The following is a 22,348-nucleotide window of genomic DNA, read 5'->3' as shown; positions in this document are numbered from 1 at the left end:
TTCCTGAAGCTGCCAAAGTGCCCTGGCTACAAACTGCAGCAGCCCCAGGAAGCTCAGAGCTGCTCTCAGGGAAGGCAACTGTGCCACACAACCTTTGCAGCTCCTTTTCCAGGGACACTTCCACTTCAGTGTCTTCTCACTGCCTCTTCCAAGAAGCTCATAAGATAAAACCTTCAGGTCAAATCCCAATTCTCCCAAAAAGTGCACCCAACACCACAGTGAGTTGTCCCCTGTAATTCTTTATTAGAATCATGGATGAATATATTTTAAATCAATCTAAAAAAATAATGAATCAAAGTACAGTACATGCATAAAATACAAAGTAATTTACAAACAGATCAAAATAGCATCTTCAGAACTAATACCAGGAGGAGAAATGGAGTAAAAAACAAGAAGTGACCAACTACAGCAATGCCTTCCGTGTGCCTCACACATCATGAGCACCGCGAGACAGAAAGGTTGGGAACAGAACACAGCTGGAAGTGCCAACCACATCTGGATCTTCCAAGTGGGTCATATCAGAGTTTGAGAAACGTCCCCTACAATCAATTATTTCCCAGTAATTGTATAAATAACTGCAGGCATTTGCACAACAGAGTTCCTTGACATCCTGTGGGAATGCAGTGGCTGTGGCCCCCAGTGCCAGCGTCAGGCGTGCTCAGGAACAGCACAGAGCGAGTGACAGAAGGCACAGTTCATGTATCCCTGAACAGGCAGATTGGACAGGATTGGCATGGAGCAACAGACCACAGGAGGAACACATCCAGACAGAAAACTCCAGAGGGTTTTGTTGAAGAACATACAGCAAACCACTGGAATAATTTAAAAATACTGGATCAACCAGAACTGAAAACTAAGGCCAGGTAGTGGAAGTTATTTATTCATCAACTCAAGCACTTGTATATATTAATATATGTGGCATGCATTAATAGATGTGATATGTAATACGTGCCAACACCTTCAAGTCTGTGTCCCATGAAAGAAAAAAAGGCATCCTCAAATCCTGATAGCACCAGCACTGTGGAGGCCAAGCCTCCAGCAGCAGAAAGATGCTGCAAGCTCCAGAGCTGGAGTGACCCTTCCTCACCCTCCTCAGGACGTGGCTCCTGCATTCACCTCCTCCACAAGGGGCACCTCCGTGGGGTCCCAGCAGCTGTGCCTCACATCAACCTCCTCTGCAGCAGGTGCCAAACCACAGCACCTCACTCACATGTAGCCACAACTGCTGCTAACTGCTGCTTGTTCACAAGAAATTCTCTTTTCTCCCCCATAATATCCTATAAAACTTCACTTGACAATCTGAAGATGTAGCCAAAAACATTTAACTTACAATAAAATTGCACTTCAGAGCTTCGCCAAGCTTTAGACGCAGAATGCACCTTAAGACAAGGAAAGATTATTCTGCCCAGAGAGATTTTCCTTGTTAACCTGACAGTAATTGCTTTGTGAGAAGCAGGATAATGTCTTCAATTGCTCTCCAAAGGTGTCAGTGCTCTGACTAGTGGGCATCATGTTGGGAAGGGATTAGCTGAGTTCCAAACAATTTACTGAGCCCAAACTGACAGGTTGGCGTTGGGAAAATACTGCAGCCACATCCAAGAAAGAGATTGATAAACACTGAAATCAAAGTGTTTAAGACATGGAGAAATAATAAGCAGTAACTGAACACAAGAATGTAACCACGAGAATTACAAATATATTTAAATCTTGGACCTGGGGAATATACACAGCCTTTTAGGAAAGAATGGGCAATTTATATATTCTGACAGCACTGCATCTTTGGTTTGTTTTCAGTGGTTGGAGGGACGTGGATGGGAACCACGTTGTTGCTTGGGGACATGTCATTCTCACGTCTGTCAGACATCTGCTTCTGGGAAACAATCCGATAGATCTCTGGAAGAGGAGAAAGAGCTGATCAATATGTGCACACCAGCAAAATGCCACCCAAGAGTTAAACCTGGGGGAAACCAGCCACAGCTTTGCAATTACACAAGTAATGCAATGAAGCTTCCACACAAAGTTCAATTGTGGTGTTTTCTAGATACAGAAAATAAAATATATATTTGCAACAGAAATTACTTTTTTAACAACTGTTTTACTTTCCTTGAGATAAGAGTCAGTAAATGGACAGAATTCACAAATCTCCGTGCTATGAATGAGAAACTATGTGCCCATCCATTCCTTCTGAAGGTTCTTAAGCTCCAAGGACACTGTCCAGGGACAAGGTCACATGTTTGCTGATGTATCCACAAACAGGATTAAAGGGAACCATTCCAGATTTCTCTCCCTGATAGGACTGCAAGGGCAATTTCTTCCTGCTGAGCACACCCATCACATCTATCATACCAAGCAGTGTTAAATCGTCAGAAAAGGTTGATTTGGGCCCAAAGGGGGAGACTCAGCCCCTGCAGCAGCACAGAAACCCTTTACAAAATGTGCTGTGTGAGAAATACGGGCTCCACATGAAGAGATCCTCAACAAAGGAATCAGAGAGCATGGGATAAACACCTGCACCAAGAGCCTTGCCCTGTTGGTGGGGCTTGTCGTGGCTGATGGTGCTGCACAAAAACTCAGAGCAGCTACAGCAGCACTTCAGCTGCACTTGAGAGAGTAAAGTGTGTGTAGCACTTCACCCCCAGAAAGGAAACACAGGACACCAAAAATAGAACGTGTGGAACTCACTTGCAAATTTGAATCTGAAAACCATTAAAAAAATAAAAGCTTGCTAAAGCTCAGTTTTACAAAAAGCCCCAGCTCAAACTCAGAAGGAACAAACTACATTAAAATGGCTTTTTCATATGCAGTCAGGTACAGATCAGGTCATCGAGGCAACCAAACAAAAGCTGAACAGGTTAAAGGATTTTCTGATTTCACCCTTTCTCACACTTGCTCTTCTTTCCAACCATCTTACACATAAACAAGAAAAGTGAAACCCCTGAAACCAGGCCTTCAAAGCCACCTGCAGCCCGGTGTGTGAATGTGCAGACAGGGTTCAGCCTGGCCCCGTGGCAGCACTCAGCAGAGCCCGTGTGTGGGGTGGGAGGAGCAGAGCTGGAGAAATCTGCTCTGCACCTTCAGGACAAGCTTCGTGCTCAGGGCTGGCAGCCAGTTCACTCCCAGTGCAGAACAATGCCTGTTCCCATCAACAGGAAACGCCTCTGGCCACCTTTGTTACTGGGAATTCTCCGGTAGCACCTCCAGCAGCAGCAACCCTCAGTTTCACAGAGAATTTCCTGAACAAGTTCATACAAGTGCCTGATGTATGACACACTGGCTCCACCCCACCAGCCAGGACTCACACAGGGTGCCCTCTGTGTAACAGCCTCATCTGACAGCAAATATCAGCCCCAAAGCCTTAAAAATAATCTTAACAGCACCAATTCCCTTACTGATAATCTACTCCTGACTCTGGGAACATCTTCCTATGATCCTCACTTCCACAACCTCCCCAAGAGCCCTGCCAACACACCTCCCCAAGTGAATCCACTGCCAACAGCCCCAAATTTGCTGCTACCTGCTGCTTCCTCCTCTGCAGAGCAAAGCTTGGTGCAGCCAGAGCCTAAATGCTGAAACCTGCCCTTCCCTGGTGAGCTGTGCTGCTGTGGCAGGGCAGGGGAGGGGGAACAGCCCAAACCTGCTCTCACTGGGGCAGAATGCCCAGCAGCCAAGCCTGCACTGGAACTGCTCTGGCCTAATGAAGATGTGCCCTTTTTAATGAAGACACAGCACTCTGGGCTCTGCTCAGGAGCTGAATAAGACCTTATTAAGGGCACATTTAGCAGAATGCATCACTGCATAATAGGGAACTGTGAGAGACAGGCCTTGCACTGTGAGAGCTGGGAAAAAGAGACACTGCTGCCCAGGAGGAGCTGGGCCAGGCCTTGGCTGCTCAGCCTGCACTGGGGTTCCATTCATTTTCAGGTGTACAGAGGCAACAAAAGAGGAAATCTCTCGATTTTTCGATGTTAATTCTCTGATGTTGTTTCCTTGGTGATGGGATTCCTTGGAGATGAAACCACGGCAGAATGCGGTGTGGGAACAGAGACAGCACAGAGCCAGGCAGGGAAGGGAGGCACACTCCAGTTTACTTTAAGGATGCTTTATCCTGCTGTGAATGCTCAGGGTGGCTGGGATCATAATACCAGTCTCTGTCATTTGCCAGATGATACAAAGCAGCTTTGTGTGCACAACAATCAGCCCTGGCAGTCTAGACATCTTGGAACAGAACAATCTGGATAGGGACCATTACTCTAAGTCACAGATGGGAAAGGTCCTCAAAACCTCATCTGGAATCCACAGCGGGACAGGAAGCCCACCACATGTATGATGCACCCCATCTAAAAGTCCTCTGTATATGGGAGAAGAAAGAAGAGCTTTTATCCCTTACTCCACCTGTAGCAGCAGATCACATACTCGGGCTGTGCTAACGACACTGGATTCGTATTTCCCATGGCCAAAGCCATCTACCCAAAGTGCTTGATCTGAGAATCCAGGAGTGGATAAGTTTAACAGGGACCCTGCTACACCTCCAAGGGAAGCACCTTCACCAACTTCCATCACTGTCCCAACCAGACCAGCCTCAGGAGGGCTGGAAAGACAGGAAGGTTGTTACAGACCTTGGCCACAACACCCAGCTCAGGAGAGACCCCAGCAGCTGGGGAAAGGCTCTGAGCAGCCTGAGGTGTCCGTGGTGCAGCTCCCAGCACTGCAAACACCAGCAGGGCTGGTGCAGCAGCTCGTCCTGCCCCTTGTGTCAGCCAGCTCTGCTCGCAGCCGCCGGCAACGCCTGCTGGCTTCCCCAGCTTCCTGCTCCCAAGGACAGCCAGCATTCCAGCCACAGGCACTGAGCTGGGAGGCAGCCCTGCCAAACACAGCAGCCAGGATTCTGCAGGGTGACTCCAAAAACCACATTCCTCAGATGACTGCCCCCCTCCTTCCTTCAAAGCAAGTCATTAAGAGAAAAAGCCAGCTGTGAAGTGAGCTCCAGAGCAGCCCTCCTTAGCGTGCCAGTCACAGCCCAGCTGGAGCCAACCTGCTGCTCAGGCACTGCTCACTGCACCTTTATCTCCCCCAAACAGGAGCCCCTGTCTGCAGAGAGCACATGCCCACTAAGCACAAGTGTTTCTTCCAGCACAGCTGAACTCTCCTGAACAAGGATCACAAGGATCCTGTTCATAAACCCAAGAGCTCTTCACCTCAAACTCTGTCACAGCAACACGCAGGCAACACTGACATCCATGGAAAAGCAACAGCCTCAAGAATCTGTCAGAGCCCACCACGAACAAGTTTTATCACCCATTACAGACAGCTCTGCTTACAGACATATTAAACCAGTAAAAAAAACCAAACTTCCACAGATTAGAATCCAAACTCACTTCTGGAATAAAAGGTACTGTGGGAAGCACGCGAGGAGAGATAAAGCAAGCCCAGCCCCTGCTCAAGAGGTGAGGTGCTTCCCATGGGCAGCAGCCGTGCATCCTTTGAGCATCACACGGCTCTGAAGGCAGCCCAGGGTACACAGGAGACTGCTCATCTCCCCAGTGTCACTGAGAGAACAAACAGGCCAGCAGGAGATGGGGACTGTGAGGTGACCAGACTACGTGGCCATGACAGCCTGGCAGCCACCTCGGGAGGGAATAAACACTGCCTGATTTATCTGATGTTGTTTTATTAGTGCTGGTGTATGAGTTAATTAACTGACCTGCATCTGAAAGCCCTGAGCCTCTGCAAACAGAAAGTGGGAGCAGCAGGGCTTGTTCTACATGACACACACAGCACATCTGGCCAAATCTGACCTCAAAGTCAAGGTGTTCCTGAGAGAAGGGCTACCAAGGACATGGGCATAAAGGAAAAAGTCTCAGGTTTTGGCACTGACAAGTGAGCAGTGTCTTTATTCTGAAAAATCCATGCCCAAATTCATGTGCATTTTTGACAGGACTGCCTTTGGGCATGTGAAGAAAACAGGAAATGCAGCAGGCATCCCAACACCTCAGCCACTCCTTAGTCATCCACCTTCTGATGGCACTGGCAGTTTGTCATGTAGGGAACAAATGTGTGAGCTAACAGAATTCTTTCTTTTTGAAACAAATTTGTGCAATGCTGGAATTACAACCAAATGACTACACTGAAGTTAAAAGGGAACCACATGGTTCAACCAAAAAGGAAACAAAGTTCTTTACCCATCTAACAAACACACTTTTAGCTGGTATCTGCACAGGAGCACTACTGCTTAGGAACCCAGGGTAAGAACACAATAGAGTCAGAACTGTCAGAGGCCTCTTACAACTCAGGATGAAACAAGAAACAGATGGACACAGGCAGCTAATACCCCAGTAGCTAACACCTCTCTCCACTGCCAGGCTGTCCATAAAGCATTTCAAACAACTGAAGAAATGCTACAGGATTTATACTTTTACTACAGTGAATAACCTCCTAGCTCTATTCTCACATGCATGTTCCAGTATAGCTAGCAGGACCTTTCTGGTGTGTTTTTAAAGGAATGTCTAAATTAGGTGCCAAAGAGGAGAAGTTCAGAACTAACTAGGTGTCACTGTCACAGCAAGCAGATCTGATTTACAGACAGTTTGGAAGTGGGGCCACTGCTCAGACCAAGCACATCACGTAGCCTGGCACATGCTACACTGGGAAGGAGAGACTTGAAACATGCAACTGGAAAACATGTTGGAGGCAGTTGGAGAAAACAAGAAACTGCCTGGCACATCTAGAATAGACACAGCAAGCAGAGGAGTGTCTCAGATGTTTTGAAAACTCAGACTAGGACATTTGCCAAAGCTGAGAATTATGAAAACTCCAAAACCACAGGCCACAGTGTCCCACTGTGCCCTGGCTGCTCAGAAATGCAGAAGCCTCATGACAGTGAGTGACTTCCACACCAGTTTGTGAATTCCTACCCCACTTTTACAAGCCAGGCTTAAGTTAAGGTTCTCCAAATTGAGTGTCTCAGCTTTAACAAGTTTTGCCTACCTAAACAAGGCTTTAAACAAAAAGGAAGTACTTTATCCAGAGTGCATAAAAATGCAGCACTGGCTGCTGTCACATGTTACACAGGCCAAAAGTCCAGGCAGGACTATTAAACGCAACAACAGCAACTCCTGCAGCTCAGGAGTCACTGTGTCTCAAAGGAAGGATCTCTGCTCTTTCATCCCCTTTTCCTTGGCAACTGCCATGGTCACCATTAAAGGTGGAAACAAACTGGACTGACTTCTTGATAAACAATGGCTGTTCTCACTTGATGCCAGCATGAGACAATTCCCTCCCGTGGGCACTCCCTGTAATGGGAGATGGAAACTGAAACACAAACCAGGCTGACAAGAAACCCGGGGCAGATCAAAGTGAACAAGGATTCATTCCCCAGTTCAAGGCTGGCCTTTCAACTGTGACTCTTTGAAACTGGACTCCAAATCTTATGGCTAATGAAGAATGATTAAATAGCAACATTTTAAACACTTTATAGGCAAAGAAATGCCTATTTGCATCATATCTGAGCAGCCTCCTGCCCTTCCCCCTTGAAGCACAAAGCCCTGCATGACTCACCTGTCAGAATAGTCTGGAAAGCTGCTTCCACATTTGTAGAGTCTAAAGCAGACGTCTCAATAAATGACAAACCATTCTTCTCTGTGTGGACAGAAATACTATAATTAGAGAGGTACAGCACATATCTGTTTCCCTTCTGGAAAAGCTTCTGTACCAGAGAATATTTGTAGTGCTCCTGATGAGACACCCAGGTATCAAGAGAAAGTAAAACAAGTTGTGGGGTTTTCCCCCTTAAGTGGTGGGAAAGTGACACACCCAACACCAACACCAGAATTTACACCCACTCCCAAGCACAGGTATCAGCCCAATGTTGTCTAACCTAAAGGCACATTTTCCGGCATCACTGAAAGGGATAATCTGTTGCAGTTTCTCTGTGTGAGAAAGTTTGTGAGATTTTTTTCAACCTCATCAAGTTTCTCCACCTCCCACCTGTTAATATATCACAGCAGTTAATAGGAAAAGAGCAGCAGGGGGAATGACACTCCTCCAGCTGCAGGCAGGGATCCTCACTGGCCATAAACTCTGCCAGCGGAGCTACAGCAAACTTTAATGTGAGGAAGCCAGCTATGCTCCTGGATGAAAGAGACTGGGCCTGAACCAAGGCTTACAGAAACCAGAACTACTGTTCACAGATCTTAATTACATAACAAAAGTCAGAGAGCCAGTTTAATGAAAATGTTCAGCCACAGGCACCTGTGTAAGGCTGCAGGTCAGTTGGGACACTAAAGGAAAAGCTACCACCACACTAGAAACTCACACCTAAAGCCACAGGCACAGTTTCTGCAAGACAAACAGTGCCCAGCCAAGAGAATAAATCTGGTTTAAGGTGTTCAGTGCCTCGGGGCGATTCTTGAAACAACATGCACGTTCTACAAGATCTGCTTTCTGACTGAATGTGACATGTGACACTGAGGGACATGAGCAGCCGCAGGTTTTTTCCTCCTACCCACACCCTCCCCAGGCCAGGTGTGCAGATCCCCAGACAGCAGCAGGGAATTCCTGAGCTCCCCACCTGCGAAGGCCCTGGCCTCGTCGGTGGGGACAGCCCTGAGGTGGCGCAGGTCGCTCTTGTTGCCCACCAGCATGATGACGATGTTGCTGTCGGCGTGGTCCCGCAGCTCCTTCAGCCACCGCTCCACGTTCTCGTACGTCAGGTGCTTGGCGATGTCGTACACCAGCAGTGCCCCCACGGCCCCCCGGTAGTACCTGGGCACAGGGACAGACAGACAGACACTGTCAGGCCACAGGAGCCTGTGCCATCCTGGGGAGCAGCTCTGGCTGGGCCAGCTATGCAAACAGTGCCCAGGGCAGTTCCCCAGGGCCGTGGGACAGAACGGGGGAGTGGAGCAGGCAGATGAAGTTACACCACAGGGCCAGCTCAGGGCCAGCCACATGGCTCTGGGGAAACCCTGCATCCCAGACATGAAACTGTGAGCTCTGTGAGAAGCTGCTGTCACCTTCCACCTCTGAACCACTCCTGAAAATTCTCCCCCACCCATCACTGTGGGTGCAGCACAGGCAGGGCCCAGAGTGATAAGGAGACTGTAGAGTGACTCACTGGGTCATAAAAATGTCAGCGTGATCTACTCCCTTTACCAAAGGGCACAGTTCCTTTCAAGTGAGTGCCAAAGCAATGTATTCAAAAGGAAACAGGCTATGTTCTCCCACCCCACAGTTCCCCGCAGCTCTACTGAAATCCTGCTTTTGCTATGCTGGTTTTTAACAATCAAACAAGCACACAAGTGAGCAGTCTTTCCTGGCTGCTACAGGAAGGTTTCTGCTCTTAGGTTACCACTGATAAAACAACCAGGAACACTGATATTCCTTTATCATTCACTTCATGGAAATGAGTCTCTCAAAGCTCCTGCATTCTAAACTCGAAATGCCCCCGGTTCCGTGTCATGAGAGCACTGCAAAGGAAATCAGTCTGTGCAGGAACACACCAGATCGACTTTCTGGGCTGAATAACATTTAACCTTCCCACCACCAGAGGCTGTGGGTATTACCCAGTAAAACACCAACACCCCTGTTTGCAGTTGGTGAGGAACTGGAAGGGCCCAGAATTGCCCTGCTCAGCCGCCCGGGCTGCACTTACGCTGAGGTTATGGCTCGGTATCGCTCCTGCCCCGCCGTGTCCCAGATCTGAGCCTTTATTGTCTTCCCATCCACCTGGATGCTCCTCGTGGCAAACTCCACTCCAATGGTGCTTTTGCTTTCCAAGTTAAACTCATTGCGAGTGAACCGAGACAGAAGGTTGCTCTTGCCTACTCCAGAGTCTCCAATGAGTACAACTGCAACACAAAAAAAATTATCAGGCTCAGACTCCAGATGTAGATGACACACTGAAAATCACATGCAAGAAATAATTCTTTTAAAGAATGAAGCATGAAGGAAAAGAATGGCAATGGCACCATCCTTGTCATGGATCTGCTGTCCAAGTCTCAACATTCCTGGAAAACCAGAGCTGCCACATTCACCAGCATTTTGAACAGATGTTAGGCTTGACTTTCAATGGTTATATTTCAGGCTCCTTTGCCCAGCATGGAACAACATTCCTCTTTTAGGAACAATACACGTGGCTGTCACTGCAAACATTGGTGACCAGTTATATTTCCTTAAACAATACTAGAACTAAAAACCAAAACACAAACCCTACAACCACACAACTGAAATCTGCTTTGCTGCAGAAGTCCAAAACACAGGGCAAGCAGCAGACTCTGCTTTCACTTACACTCCTCATGCCTTTGCAGAAGACAGGTTCCCCACTGGGACAGACAACTTTGTGAACCAAAAGAGAACCAAACCAAAGAACCCCCAAGGCCACCATCACCCTGCCAGCCAGTTTGAAACGTTTGCTGAGCCACAGCTCTCTGCCCTTCTGCAGTCCCCACTGCTGCTGTGGCTCCTGCACACACCAGGCCACAGACTGAAACTGCTCAAAAAAGCTGCCAGGGGATTGCTGAGCCTCACAACTGGATCCACCACTCCCTGGCTCAGCTTGACTCATCCCAGCAAATCAAACTAATTGGAAGGATTCAGCTATGCCTGACAAGAGACTGACAGAAGGTTCAAAGTCCAGTTCCTGCAGGAAAAACAGCATCACGAGGATTCACTGCATTATCTTGTAATACTGAGTCGAAAGGTGCAAGTTGAATTGTAACTTAAAACTCAGTACCAAGAAGCAGAGCAGTGGATGAAATGTGCTCACAACCAGAGTCACATCGGGTAATCCTATGGCCTTTAAGGTTCCAAACCAGTAGAGAAGGAAAGGAAAGAAAAATAAGAAAAAATCATTGAGAAGAAACACCAATAATGAAGTTCAGCACTGAATCAACACCAGCCCAAGCAAAAAAGTGCACACTCAGGTGACAGCAAACATTGTGTCTTTGTTTAATTAGAAAAAACAATTACTTGCTCAGTAACACACATCATTAACTGTTAAGACACCACAACACAGTTAAAGATTCTGTGTGGTACAACAAAGCACGGAGTGCACCAAACACACTCAATGACACAAACCCCCCGTGGAGCTCAGTCCAGCAGCAGAAACACTCCCATCTGCTGCTGCAGCCCTCTGCAGCTTCTGTTTAAATAATGCAGAGCAATTCTTTGCTCCGACTGGAAGGGCAGAGCAGCACCTTTTAAACTCCCTCCATAAATGAAAATTGCAGAAAACGCTGGCTTCGAGCACAGCCTTGTGCAGAATACTTCATCAAAACAAACATCTCCCCAGCTGCCCGTGCCAGCTGACTCAGCACGCAGCCGGCCAAGCACAGGAGTTGCAGAGAGCACCCTGTGTTAACCTCTCCTGTGTAGGAAGATCACAAGTGCAGGTGGGTGGCAAGGCCCTGTGCTCAATGCAAACAGGAGTCTGCTTTCCTGCGTGCCAGGTCACTGCTGAACAGCTCTGCTGGCACAGAGATGCTACATCCTGATAAAGCCAGTGCAGGGGACAGGGCACCACTTGCATCACCACCCCTGGCACGCAGCCACAGCTTTCCTCTGCCACTGGCAAGTCACCTCTTCAACACTGTTTTGGCAGGTTTGGACCATGGGTTTAGATGACATCATGTTTGTATTCACTGGGACACACAACAAGTTCCTAGGAGGGAAAGGCTGACAGTTCCCTCTGCACAGCTCAGTCCTGCTATCACCCAGCAGTGGCCAGAAGCTTCTCTAAGCAAGAAAAGCAATCCATGTTCATCATTTCCTTTTCCCAATAGGATGCATCATATACCTGTAAAGTATTCCTTCAAACCTGTTCTTGTAGTTCAGTGCAAAGCCCGCCTTTAAGTCATTTGACAATGGAGGGATGCCTTTAATTCCTCTGCCAGGTTTTTTCCCTTACTGTGTCTGAATTCCACACTGCTTATGTTCTGAATGGTTTCCAGCACCAGATTAATGTGTCCCAATTATAAGGGGAAAATAATACCTTCCTCCTTGAAGTCAGCTATTTCCTCTACTTAATTGGGCCATTGCAGCTCCTCTTGAACACAGGCACGAGCACAGCCTGGAATGTCAGCAGGCGCCTCAGACTCCTCACACCTTCTGCATCTCTGCCCGTCTGGGTAAGTATCACTCTTTAAATAAAATTATGAACTGAAACAGCTCTAACAGCCACTTAGGTTGTGTTATTAATTTCAGTTTTGCTTTCCTTATCAAGCCACCATGTTTTGATATTTTATACTACATCATGTTCCCATGTATTACATTCTTAACATAGAAATGCAGTAGGAATGACCCTGGATGGCCAAGTCCCATACTAAACACCCCAAACAAACAGGTCCTAGGAGGGAAATGACGTTATCTAGGCCATGATAAAGTTAATTTTTCCTGCACATTGTCCCTTTCATTGGGCTTTCCTTCCAGAAACTCACTCCTAATGGTTAGAAATTGCCTTCTGATTTTCAGAAGGAATTAGTGGTCAGCTGATGGTGGTATCCATGTGCCAGCATTCTCCATTAGCTCATTAGTGTTTTCTCCCAGTGGTGTTTAGGCTGGGGTATTTACAGAAAGCAACCACAGCTTGGCTGGGCTTTGCTGTATTTGCTAAATACAAAAACTTGTCAAATGGTTCCATAAAACACATTATTCATTTCCCCAAACACCTTCCCTACAAGTTTTTCAAATTTTTTTCAGCACAGTGAGGACTGCACACCTTGTTCTAAGCCAGATCTCCCTGTGATGCAGACAAGGATTTCAGTATTTCCATCTCTGTGTGTTAGGCACACCTGGAGCTGGAATTATTTCTCCTGACCATTTCACCTTGAGGGCTCTATCTGCCTCTCATCAGACCTAATTGTTCAGCTTTAGGTTGGCAAACTTTTACTTTACCAGAGTCCAAGTCCTCAGGGATAAACCCTTACATCCCAAATCCCAGCTTATCTGAAGGATCACAGTCCTCATCTGCACAAAGCTCTTTCAGAGCCACACTCCCACTTCCTCTGTCCCACCCAACTTGCATCACCCACAAATTCCTTTCCTACATCGGCACTGGAAGGAGGAAGGTCTGGAGGAAACATTTTAGCCAGTTCAGCCACAAGACCCAGTGCTGACATTAATCAATAACCAGCTCTGGAGCACCACCTCCCTCACAGGAGCAGCACCTTAGAAGTTGCACAAGCAAGGAAAATTGTACAGGCACATTTGAAAGTCATGGAAATAATCTCCCAGCCCCAAGTGACTGATTTAGTGCTGGGACAGTTCAATACTTGCAACCACGTGCTTTCAATCAATGCATTTGACTTTCTATAGCATTTACTACCCCAAACATTTAAGACAAGCATACAAGCATTCAGTGGAGAGAGAGAAAAAAAGAAGTGTGAAGTCCACAGTTCTGTATAAATTTCACTCTGTAATTCCAGATTTATTTCTGTAGAAGACCAAAATAAGAACTCAATTTCCCATGCTGCATGAGAAGCAATTTAGAGAACTATGTCAAGAAAGGATTATTAATTTTTCACCAACATTCTAGCTCACTCACACAATTTTTATTTCTGTAAAACCTCTGAGCTTAAATTTTCAGAAAATATTTTAATCATCTCATTAAATATGAGATCAGGTTGAAAATAGAGTCCAGCACAGCTTGTGTTGTCTGTGGCAAAAGTTATTGCACAAGTCACAGATTACATGACCTAGGATGAGTACACCAGCACAAGGAAATCACCATATCTATAACTTGTCTCTGCACTGAGCTCTGCTATTAAGAGACATATCCATAAAAAACTTGGACATCTCTTCATGATCCCCAGAAGAACCTGCTGATGGATACCTCTCCCTGCCCACTTCAGCTGGAGTTTGAAGGGCATGTGAAAAAAATGACATGATCCTGCACATCATAGCTGGCCATAAACCCAACATGGTCATCACTTATTTTACTCATCCTCCTCAGCTGTGCCCCATTTTATTCACTCTTTTTCTGTCCAAAAGAGACCTGGCACCCCAGAGCCTTTGGGGCAGGGATTACCCTCCATACAGTCAGTACCAGCTCCCAACAGCTCTGCAGTAAATGGCTGCACCAGCAGCTTTGCTGCAGCACCAAAGTGCCTCCACATCTGAGGCAGTGAAAGCCAAGGGCTGCTGCCACTGTCAAACCAATAAATGTCCTGCAACCACACATTTATCTAAACACACAAGTAAAAATGTGTCTTCTAAACCCCAAACCAGCAAGCTGGTTCAGTTTCAGAGCATTTCCTCAATACCAAAGGGAGAAGTTGGAGAAATGAACATGATGCAAAGAAGCAGAGAGCTGAAGCTGGATTCTCCTAGCAGTAAACAGAACATCACCACAAGTCAGGTCCTTGACATAAGCCTGCCCCAAATCCAGAGTCCTAGATGGTCCAGGTGCAGACAAAATCATCCTGAGCTTTGTCCATAGAAAAAAATTTCAACATCTTCTACAAGTGAGGGTTCCTTTGATAACTGCTCATCTATTGCAAGCTCATTGATCAAAAAGAGCAACAGGTTCCTGTGCTAAAGCCAGGCTTAATTTATTAAGTAATAAAGCAATATCTTTGTATCATTATTATATTTTCCTCCTACTAAAATTAGAGCAAAATTTCTATGAACTGGACTTCAAAGCCTTGTGTTTCCTCAGGGGCCATTCTGGGAACAGCAGGCACTGCTCTCAGCCAGACCCCAAAAATATGGAAAGATACAAAGACTGGAAGCTGGACAAGAAGAATTTAACAGAATTTTTTCAAGCTAGGCTTAGTCTTTCCTATATGCTGAAGTGTTGCAACATAGTCAGGAGAAGTGTATTTTGTAACAGGTCCCTGGATTTTGCCATCCAGCAGCACAGGTGGGCTCAGCTTACACCCAGCAGCAGAGTCAGCCAGATTTCCACACACAGCTGCAGTCAGGGGCTGACAGGACAAAACCAGAGGTCTCACAAACAGAAACGTGGCAGCTCAGCCCAGGAGCAGTAAAAAACAGCCAGACTAGAGAACATCACACGATTGTTTTAACCAGGTCAAACTCTGAACTCAGTCCCACCAACCTACCCATACAGTCCCTTCATAAACCCAGAAATGTCCTGCTGGATGAAGTGTCCTGACAGACCCACACCCAGAGTCTGACTCCAAACAAGCAATGTCCAAAAACCATGACGTGTATCACAACAAACAGGCTGATCTCTGTCCTAGCCAGCCCCTGCATCTTCAAACAGCAATGCCTTCAGACGAACCGTCACACTGACATGCCCCAAACAAGATTTTCTTGCTTCTGTGAATTTGTGCAGGCTTTCAAATCCATTTATAATATGCATGGCAATGCACCACTTCAAAATTTGCATACACACCTGAGGGACTTTGTCCTTTTGCTTTTACCCGCTGCCCAATAAAAGAAGCATTACAGATATCCAGAGAAATTATGACAAACAGGAGATACTTTCTCTATTTGCCCTTATCACTCACTGTTTAAATTTTAATCAAGCTGTACATCAATTCAGTGTCAGGGCTATGAATCCATTAGGTCTCTTTTCTGATTATTTTGATGCCTTTCTCCACCTTTTTAATTCTAGAACATCCCTTTCAAAATGGATATGTCTGTCATGCCTACATTTCACCTCAATTCCCAAGATGCTCATGTCTAAAATTCAAACACTGACTTAACATTGTCCCCAAGTTCCCTTTTCCAAAAGATTTACCTATCCTTTGCCTTTTTGACCAGTGCCTGGCAAGGAGACATTCAGTTCAGAGACCTACTTGCAATAATTTCCAGATCATTCCAGAGTGGTGACAGCTTGTTTAGAACAACGATCACCTCTGGGAAGTTACAAAAGTTTCCAGGGTTTTATTACTTTGCATTTTTGTGTTATTTCAGCTGCCACATCAATCCCAGTTAAGTGGCATTGCATCAACTTCCTGCAGTCCACTTTAGGCTGGAAAAACCCAAATCATTTATCTTCACAACAGCATTTTCACAGCATTCCCTGCATCCCCAACAGCTTCTATAAACCAAGCTGAACAGAAAAAGCTTTAGCAAAGGCAATCAATTAAATCAGCTTTGCATCTCTCCCTATAACTGGATTCCAACTTTATTTTTTCCCACTATAAAAGGAAGCAGGCCAAATGAAAGATAGGAGCTCTCCCAACAAACCCTGTGTCACTGATACTCCCAGGCTTTCACAGCTAAAACATTAATTACAAGCCCACTGACAGAACTGCATGAACAAGGGTAATTCAATGGCTCTGATAACCTGCACACAAGTACCTACAATAACACTGCCTGATGCCATTAAACCAGTGGTCAGCAAGGTCCTTGCCAGGGCTGCAAGCTGAGAAAAGAGCCTGTTCTGGAACTTCCTGATTTGATTTCCATAGCAGTACAGATGACTGATTTATAGGCAGAAATAATGCCACTTTCCACACACAGTTGGATAAAACAACCAACAACAAAAAAAAAATGCAATTCCTCAAAGTTATTACAGCAGCTTAAAGGTACAGGAAAAAACATCAGTGCTTTCCTTTACCTTCATGATGACAAGCAAAGGGTCTCTCACCCTTACAACACAACAAGCAATGCTCTTAATCCTAAATTCAAATTTACAATACCACATCACAATAAACAGCGACTTTTTTACACTACTTTGCTTGCTTTTTCAGTGGGATTTTAAAAACTGGATAATGAACGTTCAAAACATCAGCACTGCTGTACTCATTTCACAGCAGGCTACATGAACCTGTCCAGCAGGCTGGTGTTTTACTCTGCAGGGAGTCAAAATTGAGTCTTTAACAACAACCTGGAAGGTTTTAACCCAGCTGGGCACTGCATGGCAGACTGGAGGGGCATCAGCCCTGGAAAACAAGGAATCCCTGCCCTTCGCTGTGGGAGCCAGGACAGAGCAAGGCCAGGCTGGGCAGGGCTTGGAACAAACTGGGATAGTGGAAGGTGTCCCTGCCCATGGCAGGGGGTGGAACGCGATGATCTTAGGGGCCCTTCCCACCCAAACCATTCCATGATTCCAGGAGCATTTTATGATCTCTGGGTGTGGAGCAGCAGGGACATTCCACTCCTCGCCAAAGGCTCTGAACACAGAAGGCAGCAAGGACTACTTGATTAAATTAGCGCATCATCTACCAATGCTGAGAATATCTCACCCACTCTAAAGCTCTATTTAACAGCTAGAAAGGGTTCTTATCAGCCCTGACGAGTCCTTATCAGCCCTGGGCATCCTTCCTGGCGATCTCTGCTCGCCATCCCGCAGACCGGCCGCCGCCTCAGCCGGTGCCCGGGGCAGCCTCGGACCGGCGCTGACACCAAATCCCCGCTGCCCAACCCGGCCCAGAGCTGACATTTTGGGCTGAGGGAAGGACACCCGAGCGCGGCCCGGAGCGTTCCCCCCACCCGCCGGGCCCCGCGTCAGGGAGCGGCCCCGGCCCCGCCCGCGGGCCCCGCTGCTCTCCCGCCCGCCGGCCGGGCCCTGCCCGCCTCACCTTTGAAGAGATAATCGTACTCGTCGTCGCGGGTGCCCATGGCGGGTGGCGGAGGAGCGGGACCGGGAGAGGAGCGGAGCGGGGCCGGACCCTCCCTGCAGCCGCTGCAGCTCTTCCGCCCTCCGCGCTCCGCCCGCCCGCCCACAGGCGCTTCCGGGGCAGCGGCGCCGCCGCACGACCGCGCCCGGGGCAGCGGTGCGGCCGCGCCCTCAGCGGGCTAAAACGAGCGGGGGTCCCGCCCGGCCCCGCGGCCCCTCAGCACTGATTCCCCCTCCGGTACCCCTGGAGAGAGTGGCCGTGCTGAGGCGGGGCAGTGGTGCAAGGAACTAGAGGCAGACGGGAGAGGTCGCTAACAGAGCGGTTCCATGGTGTAATGGTTAGCACTCTGGACTCTGAATCCAGCGATCCGAGTTCAAATCTCGGTGGAACCTGAATCTTTTCGTCCCCCATGTCGGTTTTTTTTTTGTTTTCGTCTTTGTGTGCCCAAACGATGCCCGGGATTCTCTGAGCTGCCCGAGCAAGTCCGTGTGCCCAAACGATGGATGGGCACACTGAGCTCCCAGGAGTCCTGTGCCCAGGTGATGGATGGGCATGCTCTGAGCTCCCCGGGCCTCTTCACACACTGTGATAATCTCACCTCACTTCTTGCCTGGGACTCACCAACCTTAACCCCCATCATGGAGTGCATGCCCCTCTCCTGCCTCCATGGGCAGGCACTGGCCTCACCCCAAAGCCACCCACAAGCACAGGTAAGCTTGGGGTTGGTTGGTGGGAAGTCCCCCAAGAAGATCCCTCCTGTGAAATGAGCTGAGAGAGGCATGTGAGCTTGTGGTGGAGGTATCAGAGAGGCCAACAAGCTCTTTCAGCTCATGAGGTGCAGAGGCCATGAACACAGGCCCCTTTCCCACTGCCACCCCTGCCCACCCCGCTTCTCCCTTCCCAAAAGGTTGTCCAGTTCCTCTTGTCTGCCCCTCTGCCATGGGAGACACCAACTTTGTCATCAGCTTCTCCTGGTGCAGGCTTGAGATCTAAACAGCAGAAGACAAAAATAGCACTTGTGTCCAGATGATTAAACAGAATCCCTTAAAACTGCTCTTCTCCCACCAGCCTGCCCTCACAGCAGCATGTTTGCCATCACTGCAGCAGTGGCTGTGTCATCATTCCTGTGTGTGGAAAGTAACCCCAGGGCATGGCAGCAGTGCTGTGCATCAGTTACCGTCTGCTGGCAGCATAACGAGCCAGAATGTGATCCTCTGCATTTAAAGATAAATACTTCATGCTGCCTCAGAGCTTCTGAGTGGGGAAAACAAAACATTAATAACAAAGACACCTAATGTGTGACTGCAGTGTGTCCCTCCACAGGAGGACAGAACTCCCCAGGAGCATCGGGACCATCAGTCTGTGCTCACCCACATCCTGCTGCCAGCCTCTGATGTGCCCTGCACCTCCAGCTACTCCAGGGGGTACTGCAGTGGTGAGAGCTATAGAATCTGTGTTGTCTTTGGATTAATCCTTTTTATCTCCAGCCAAACTCAGAACACACAAAATCTCGAGCTTGAAAATGCTCATCCTGCTCCTGCCACCTTCTCAATCCCTTGGCACTGAGTAGTACATCAAATGGATAACAGATACTTGTCTGTGTAGAGACTGGGTATATTTATAATTCAGGAGCTCAGGTTTCCATCTCATATCCTATTTGCACTTGTCCATTGAACTTTGTTGTTAAAAAGCTATTAATTTTCACTTGATGTTTCTCAGAACTGGTTTCATCCTTCAGAACTGCTGTTAGTGCTAAAAAGCCTTAAAATAACACAAACTAAGTACTTTTAGTTATCCTCCTGTAAGAGCTGTTCTCCTTTTCATGCTTTGGATTGTGTTTGTGAGCCTAGAAACACCCTTTATTTACACTTTTCATGTGTGCAAGCATGACTTCCTCTTGAGCATATTGCAGATGTTCCTCATCTGGTACTGATTTACCCTGCACAAGAGTTTAGGGCGCAGGGTGAGGACAGTAGGTGTTCTGGCTTAGGTAAAAATCACAGTTCCCACACTGCTGCAGCACTGCCACTTGTTGAACTGCAGTCATTGTAAAGCAAAGGCATTTTTACCAATGATTTTTAGCAAAACATTAAAAGTTGTGCAGATTGCTATGGAGTTGGGCAGCAGCAGGGATTACTTCTAGCTAAGCCTGTTTAAATGCAATTGATCATTTAAAATCAGATTCTTGATTCTTCATGGTGGAAACTGAAACAGTAGAAACAGCTCTTTGTCTAAACAGGAATTGATTGAGCAAGACATGAGGAGAGCTTCGAAGTAGCAAGGAGCTCCAGAAATTAAAGTCTTGTTTCTGTTCTTGGGTTAATTTTGTTGCTGTTCAAGCCCCAGAGGAGAACATCCAAACCCTCAGGAAATGTCACTGTCAGCACAGGCTGGTTTGGGCTACTCTGCTCTTTCCCCGTGTCCCCTCCCAAAGTGAATTGCTGCAGTGATGGGACGGCCTGGGACACCTGCCATGCACAGGAAACACAGCCAGAAAGCAGAGGTCAGGCCTGGAATAACAGAGACTGTGTGCTCTCCAAGTGACAGCTTTTAATGTGAGAACAGTCATTCAGCACGGGCATTTCTGCTGCACTAATTGCCATTAGTGTCATCCTTGCGGGAACACCAAATTCATGGCAAACCTTGAATTAGCACGCTCTCATAATTCCTAACTTAGGCAGAACCATTTGCAGAGGCAGCACGTCCCAAGCAACTGGAGCAGAGACAAGGAATGATATTCAGCTGGGCCTTGGATGTTCAATTTAGCGAAGAAAAGAAGCAGAGGTCGCACTCATAGCTGTGTATTTATGGGTCTGTTCTGGAAATTCCCAGAGCAGCTGCCAAAAAGAGCCCAGCACTATTAAGGTGCAGATGTGTGTCAGGGCTCCCAGCTCTCAGCTGCCCAGCCCCAGGCACTGTGCATCAAGCTCTCCCTGCATCCAATTCTCACTTCATTCTCCACTTCCCTCTTCCCACCAACTCCTGAGATCCCCCAGGGTAATCTTGGCCTAATAAAGTGGAAAATTTGCCACTATATTTGGTGGTTGTGGCATTCCCACAACAAGGTCAAGGTGCCTTTCAGAGCTCACTGGTGGTATTTGACATGGAAATGGCAGAATGTGAAACAGCGATGGCCAGTATTTGCTGCTGGTACCAGCAAAAAAAAAAAAAAAACCCAAAAAAAAAAAAAAAAAAAAAACCAAAAAAAAAACAAAAAGAGCTTTCCTGGCTCTGAAATCCCTGTTCACACTTTGCAAATCCATCTCCTTGCAAAGCTCAGAGAAGATTTGGGATTGGAAATCACAATAATTCAAAATTGTCCTTGAAGGGCTGTTGACCCAAATTCCCATTTCCCAGATAAAAGCAGCCCCTAGGTTCCCTGGAGCAGAAAGCAGGAAGGACAAAAGCAAAGCCCCAGAACTGTGTTTTATCAGAGGAGAAATATTTCCTAAGGGGAAAATTCAATCAATACTTTGCAATTTCCTAACAATCCATTAATCATTGCAATTATGCAGAGATAATTCAAGCTTTCCAATCCAGCTGTTAAATTAGAGAAAAGTGTACTCTTAGCATGTACCATCCCCAGTTTGACATGTCAGTCAGAAAAAAAATCCCTTCAAATACAAAATCCATGCACTGAAATTTAAAAAAAAAATCTGTTTCAAAACTCTTGACCAATTTAAAGGGTTTACAATGTACAAGGATTCTATTTTTAGGGTAATTCTATGCCACTGGTAGGAATAATGAAAATACGAGGAGTTAATATGAATTTTTCTGCTGATAACTCATTTGCATTCCATTACGTGCTACGTCCTTTCTGATTTCTACAGCTCTAAGAAGAAAAGGTATAAGAAGAAATAGACCAAATAAAAAATAATTTCTAAATTAGCCTTTCCGATCCTAACCTTGAACTTAGAATAAAAAAAAAATACCTGCATCTGAACAGAATTTTTATCCAAAATCAAATCTCATTCTGGTCTTGCTGTTCTTTAGGAGTCCCTGCAGCACTGCAGAAAGAGTGGGAAGGGAACAGAAAAATGAACCATCTTCTGGAGACATTTTTCACTAGGACAATATTATGGTAAGCAGAAAGGAAGGAAAGTTTTCAGCATGTTTTGGGAACAGGAATTGAGTGCAGGACTCAATGACTTAATGTTCCTTGTGATGGCTGTCAAAATGAAGTCATCAGTTTCCTGAATCCATTTTGGACTCATCACTCATCTCTTTGTCTGTGTCTGCTGCCTCCAGAGACACCAGCAAGATAACCCTGGCAGCCCCAGGATAATTGCTGGCCAAGATATAATTTCACAGAATCATCACTCAAAATCTTCTTCCTCTTACACACCCTGCCAGAGGGGTTTATTCCCTCTCTAGGGTCAAAATTTGCTTGATGTTGGAGCTGGTACCAGGCAAAAGCAGCGACACCAGTGCAGGCATTATCACCTGGCCCCTCATCTTGTAATTTGGATACAAAAGATCAGCCCTGGGGAATGAAGAAGAACTTTGGCTTCTGTGGCCAAGTCATTCTGTGCTGAAACAACCAGCAGGGCTGGCTGGCTGTGCTCAGCATGGCCACGTTGTTGTGGAGCTGCACCACTGTACTAGGAGCCAGGCTGAGCTGTAAAACTCCGCTCATTAAGATCATTAGAGAGCTGTCAGATGGAACAACTGGGATGGCTTTGATCTGGCAGAATATCCTTCCTCCAGTTTCCAGACATTGGGAACCATCCAGTTTTCCATAATTTTTTTTTTTTTTAAGTCATTCGAACAATGCTCTTTGGGTTTTCTATAGGTTGCAATAACTTCTTCAGGCAAACTGG

General features: G+C 46.8%; 1 protein-coding gene and 1 non-coding gene across 2 annotated transcripts; one reads left to right on the top strand and one right to left on the bottom strand.

The window, feature by feature from the left end:
* Positions 1-1,676: 1,676 nt before the first annotated feature.
* Positions 1,677-17,614, bottom strand: RAB11A (RAB11A, member RAS oncogene family). The gene is made up of 5 exons (XM_058811786.1): positions 17,490-17,614; positions 9,650-9,845; positions 8,567-8,760; positions 7,555-7,635; positions 1,677-1,893 (listed from the first exon to the last, which is right to left on the bottom strand). The coding sequence occupies exons 1-5, from the start codon at positions 17,527-17,529 to the stop codon at positions 1,754-1,756; spliced, it is 651 nt and encodes a 216-aa protein (XP_058667769.1). The 5' UTR covers positions 17,530-17,614; the 3' UTR covers positions 1,677-1,753.
* Positions 17,615-17,848: 234 nt separating this feature from the next.
* On the top strand, positions 17,849-17,920 carry TRNAQ-CUG (transfer RNA glutamine (anticodon CUG)). Its single transcript has one exon. It is a non-coding gene; the product is annotated as a tRNA-Gln (tRNA).
* The last annotated feature ends 4,428 nt before the right edge of the window (positions 17,921-22,348 follow it).

Source organism: Ammospiza caudacuta, chromosome 10, assembly GCF_027887145.1.
Source record: "Ammospiza caudacuta isolate bAmmCau1 chromosome 10, bAmmCau1.pri, whole genome shotgun sequence".
In the NCBI taxonomy this organism is placed as follows: domain Eukaryota; kingdom Metazoa; phylum Chordata; class Aves; order Passeriformes; family Passerellidae; genus Ammospiza; species Ammospiza caudacuta.
This window is presented reverse-complemented; position numbering and strand designations above follow the sequence as displayed.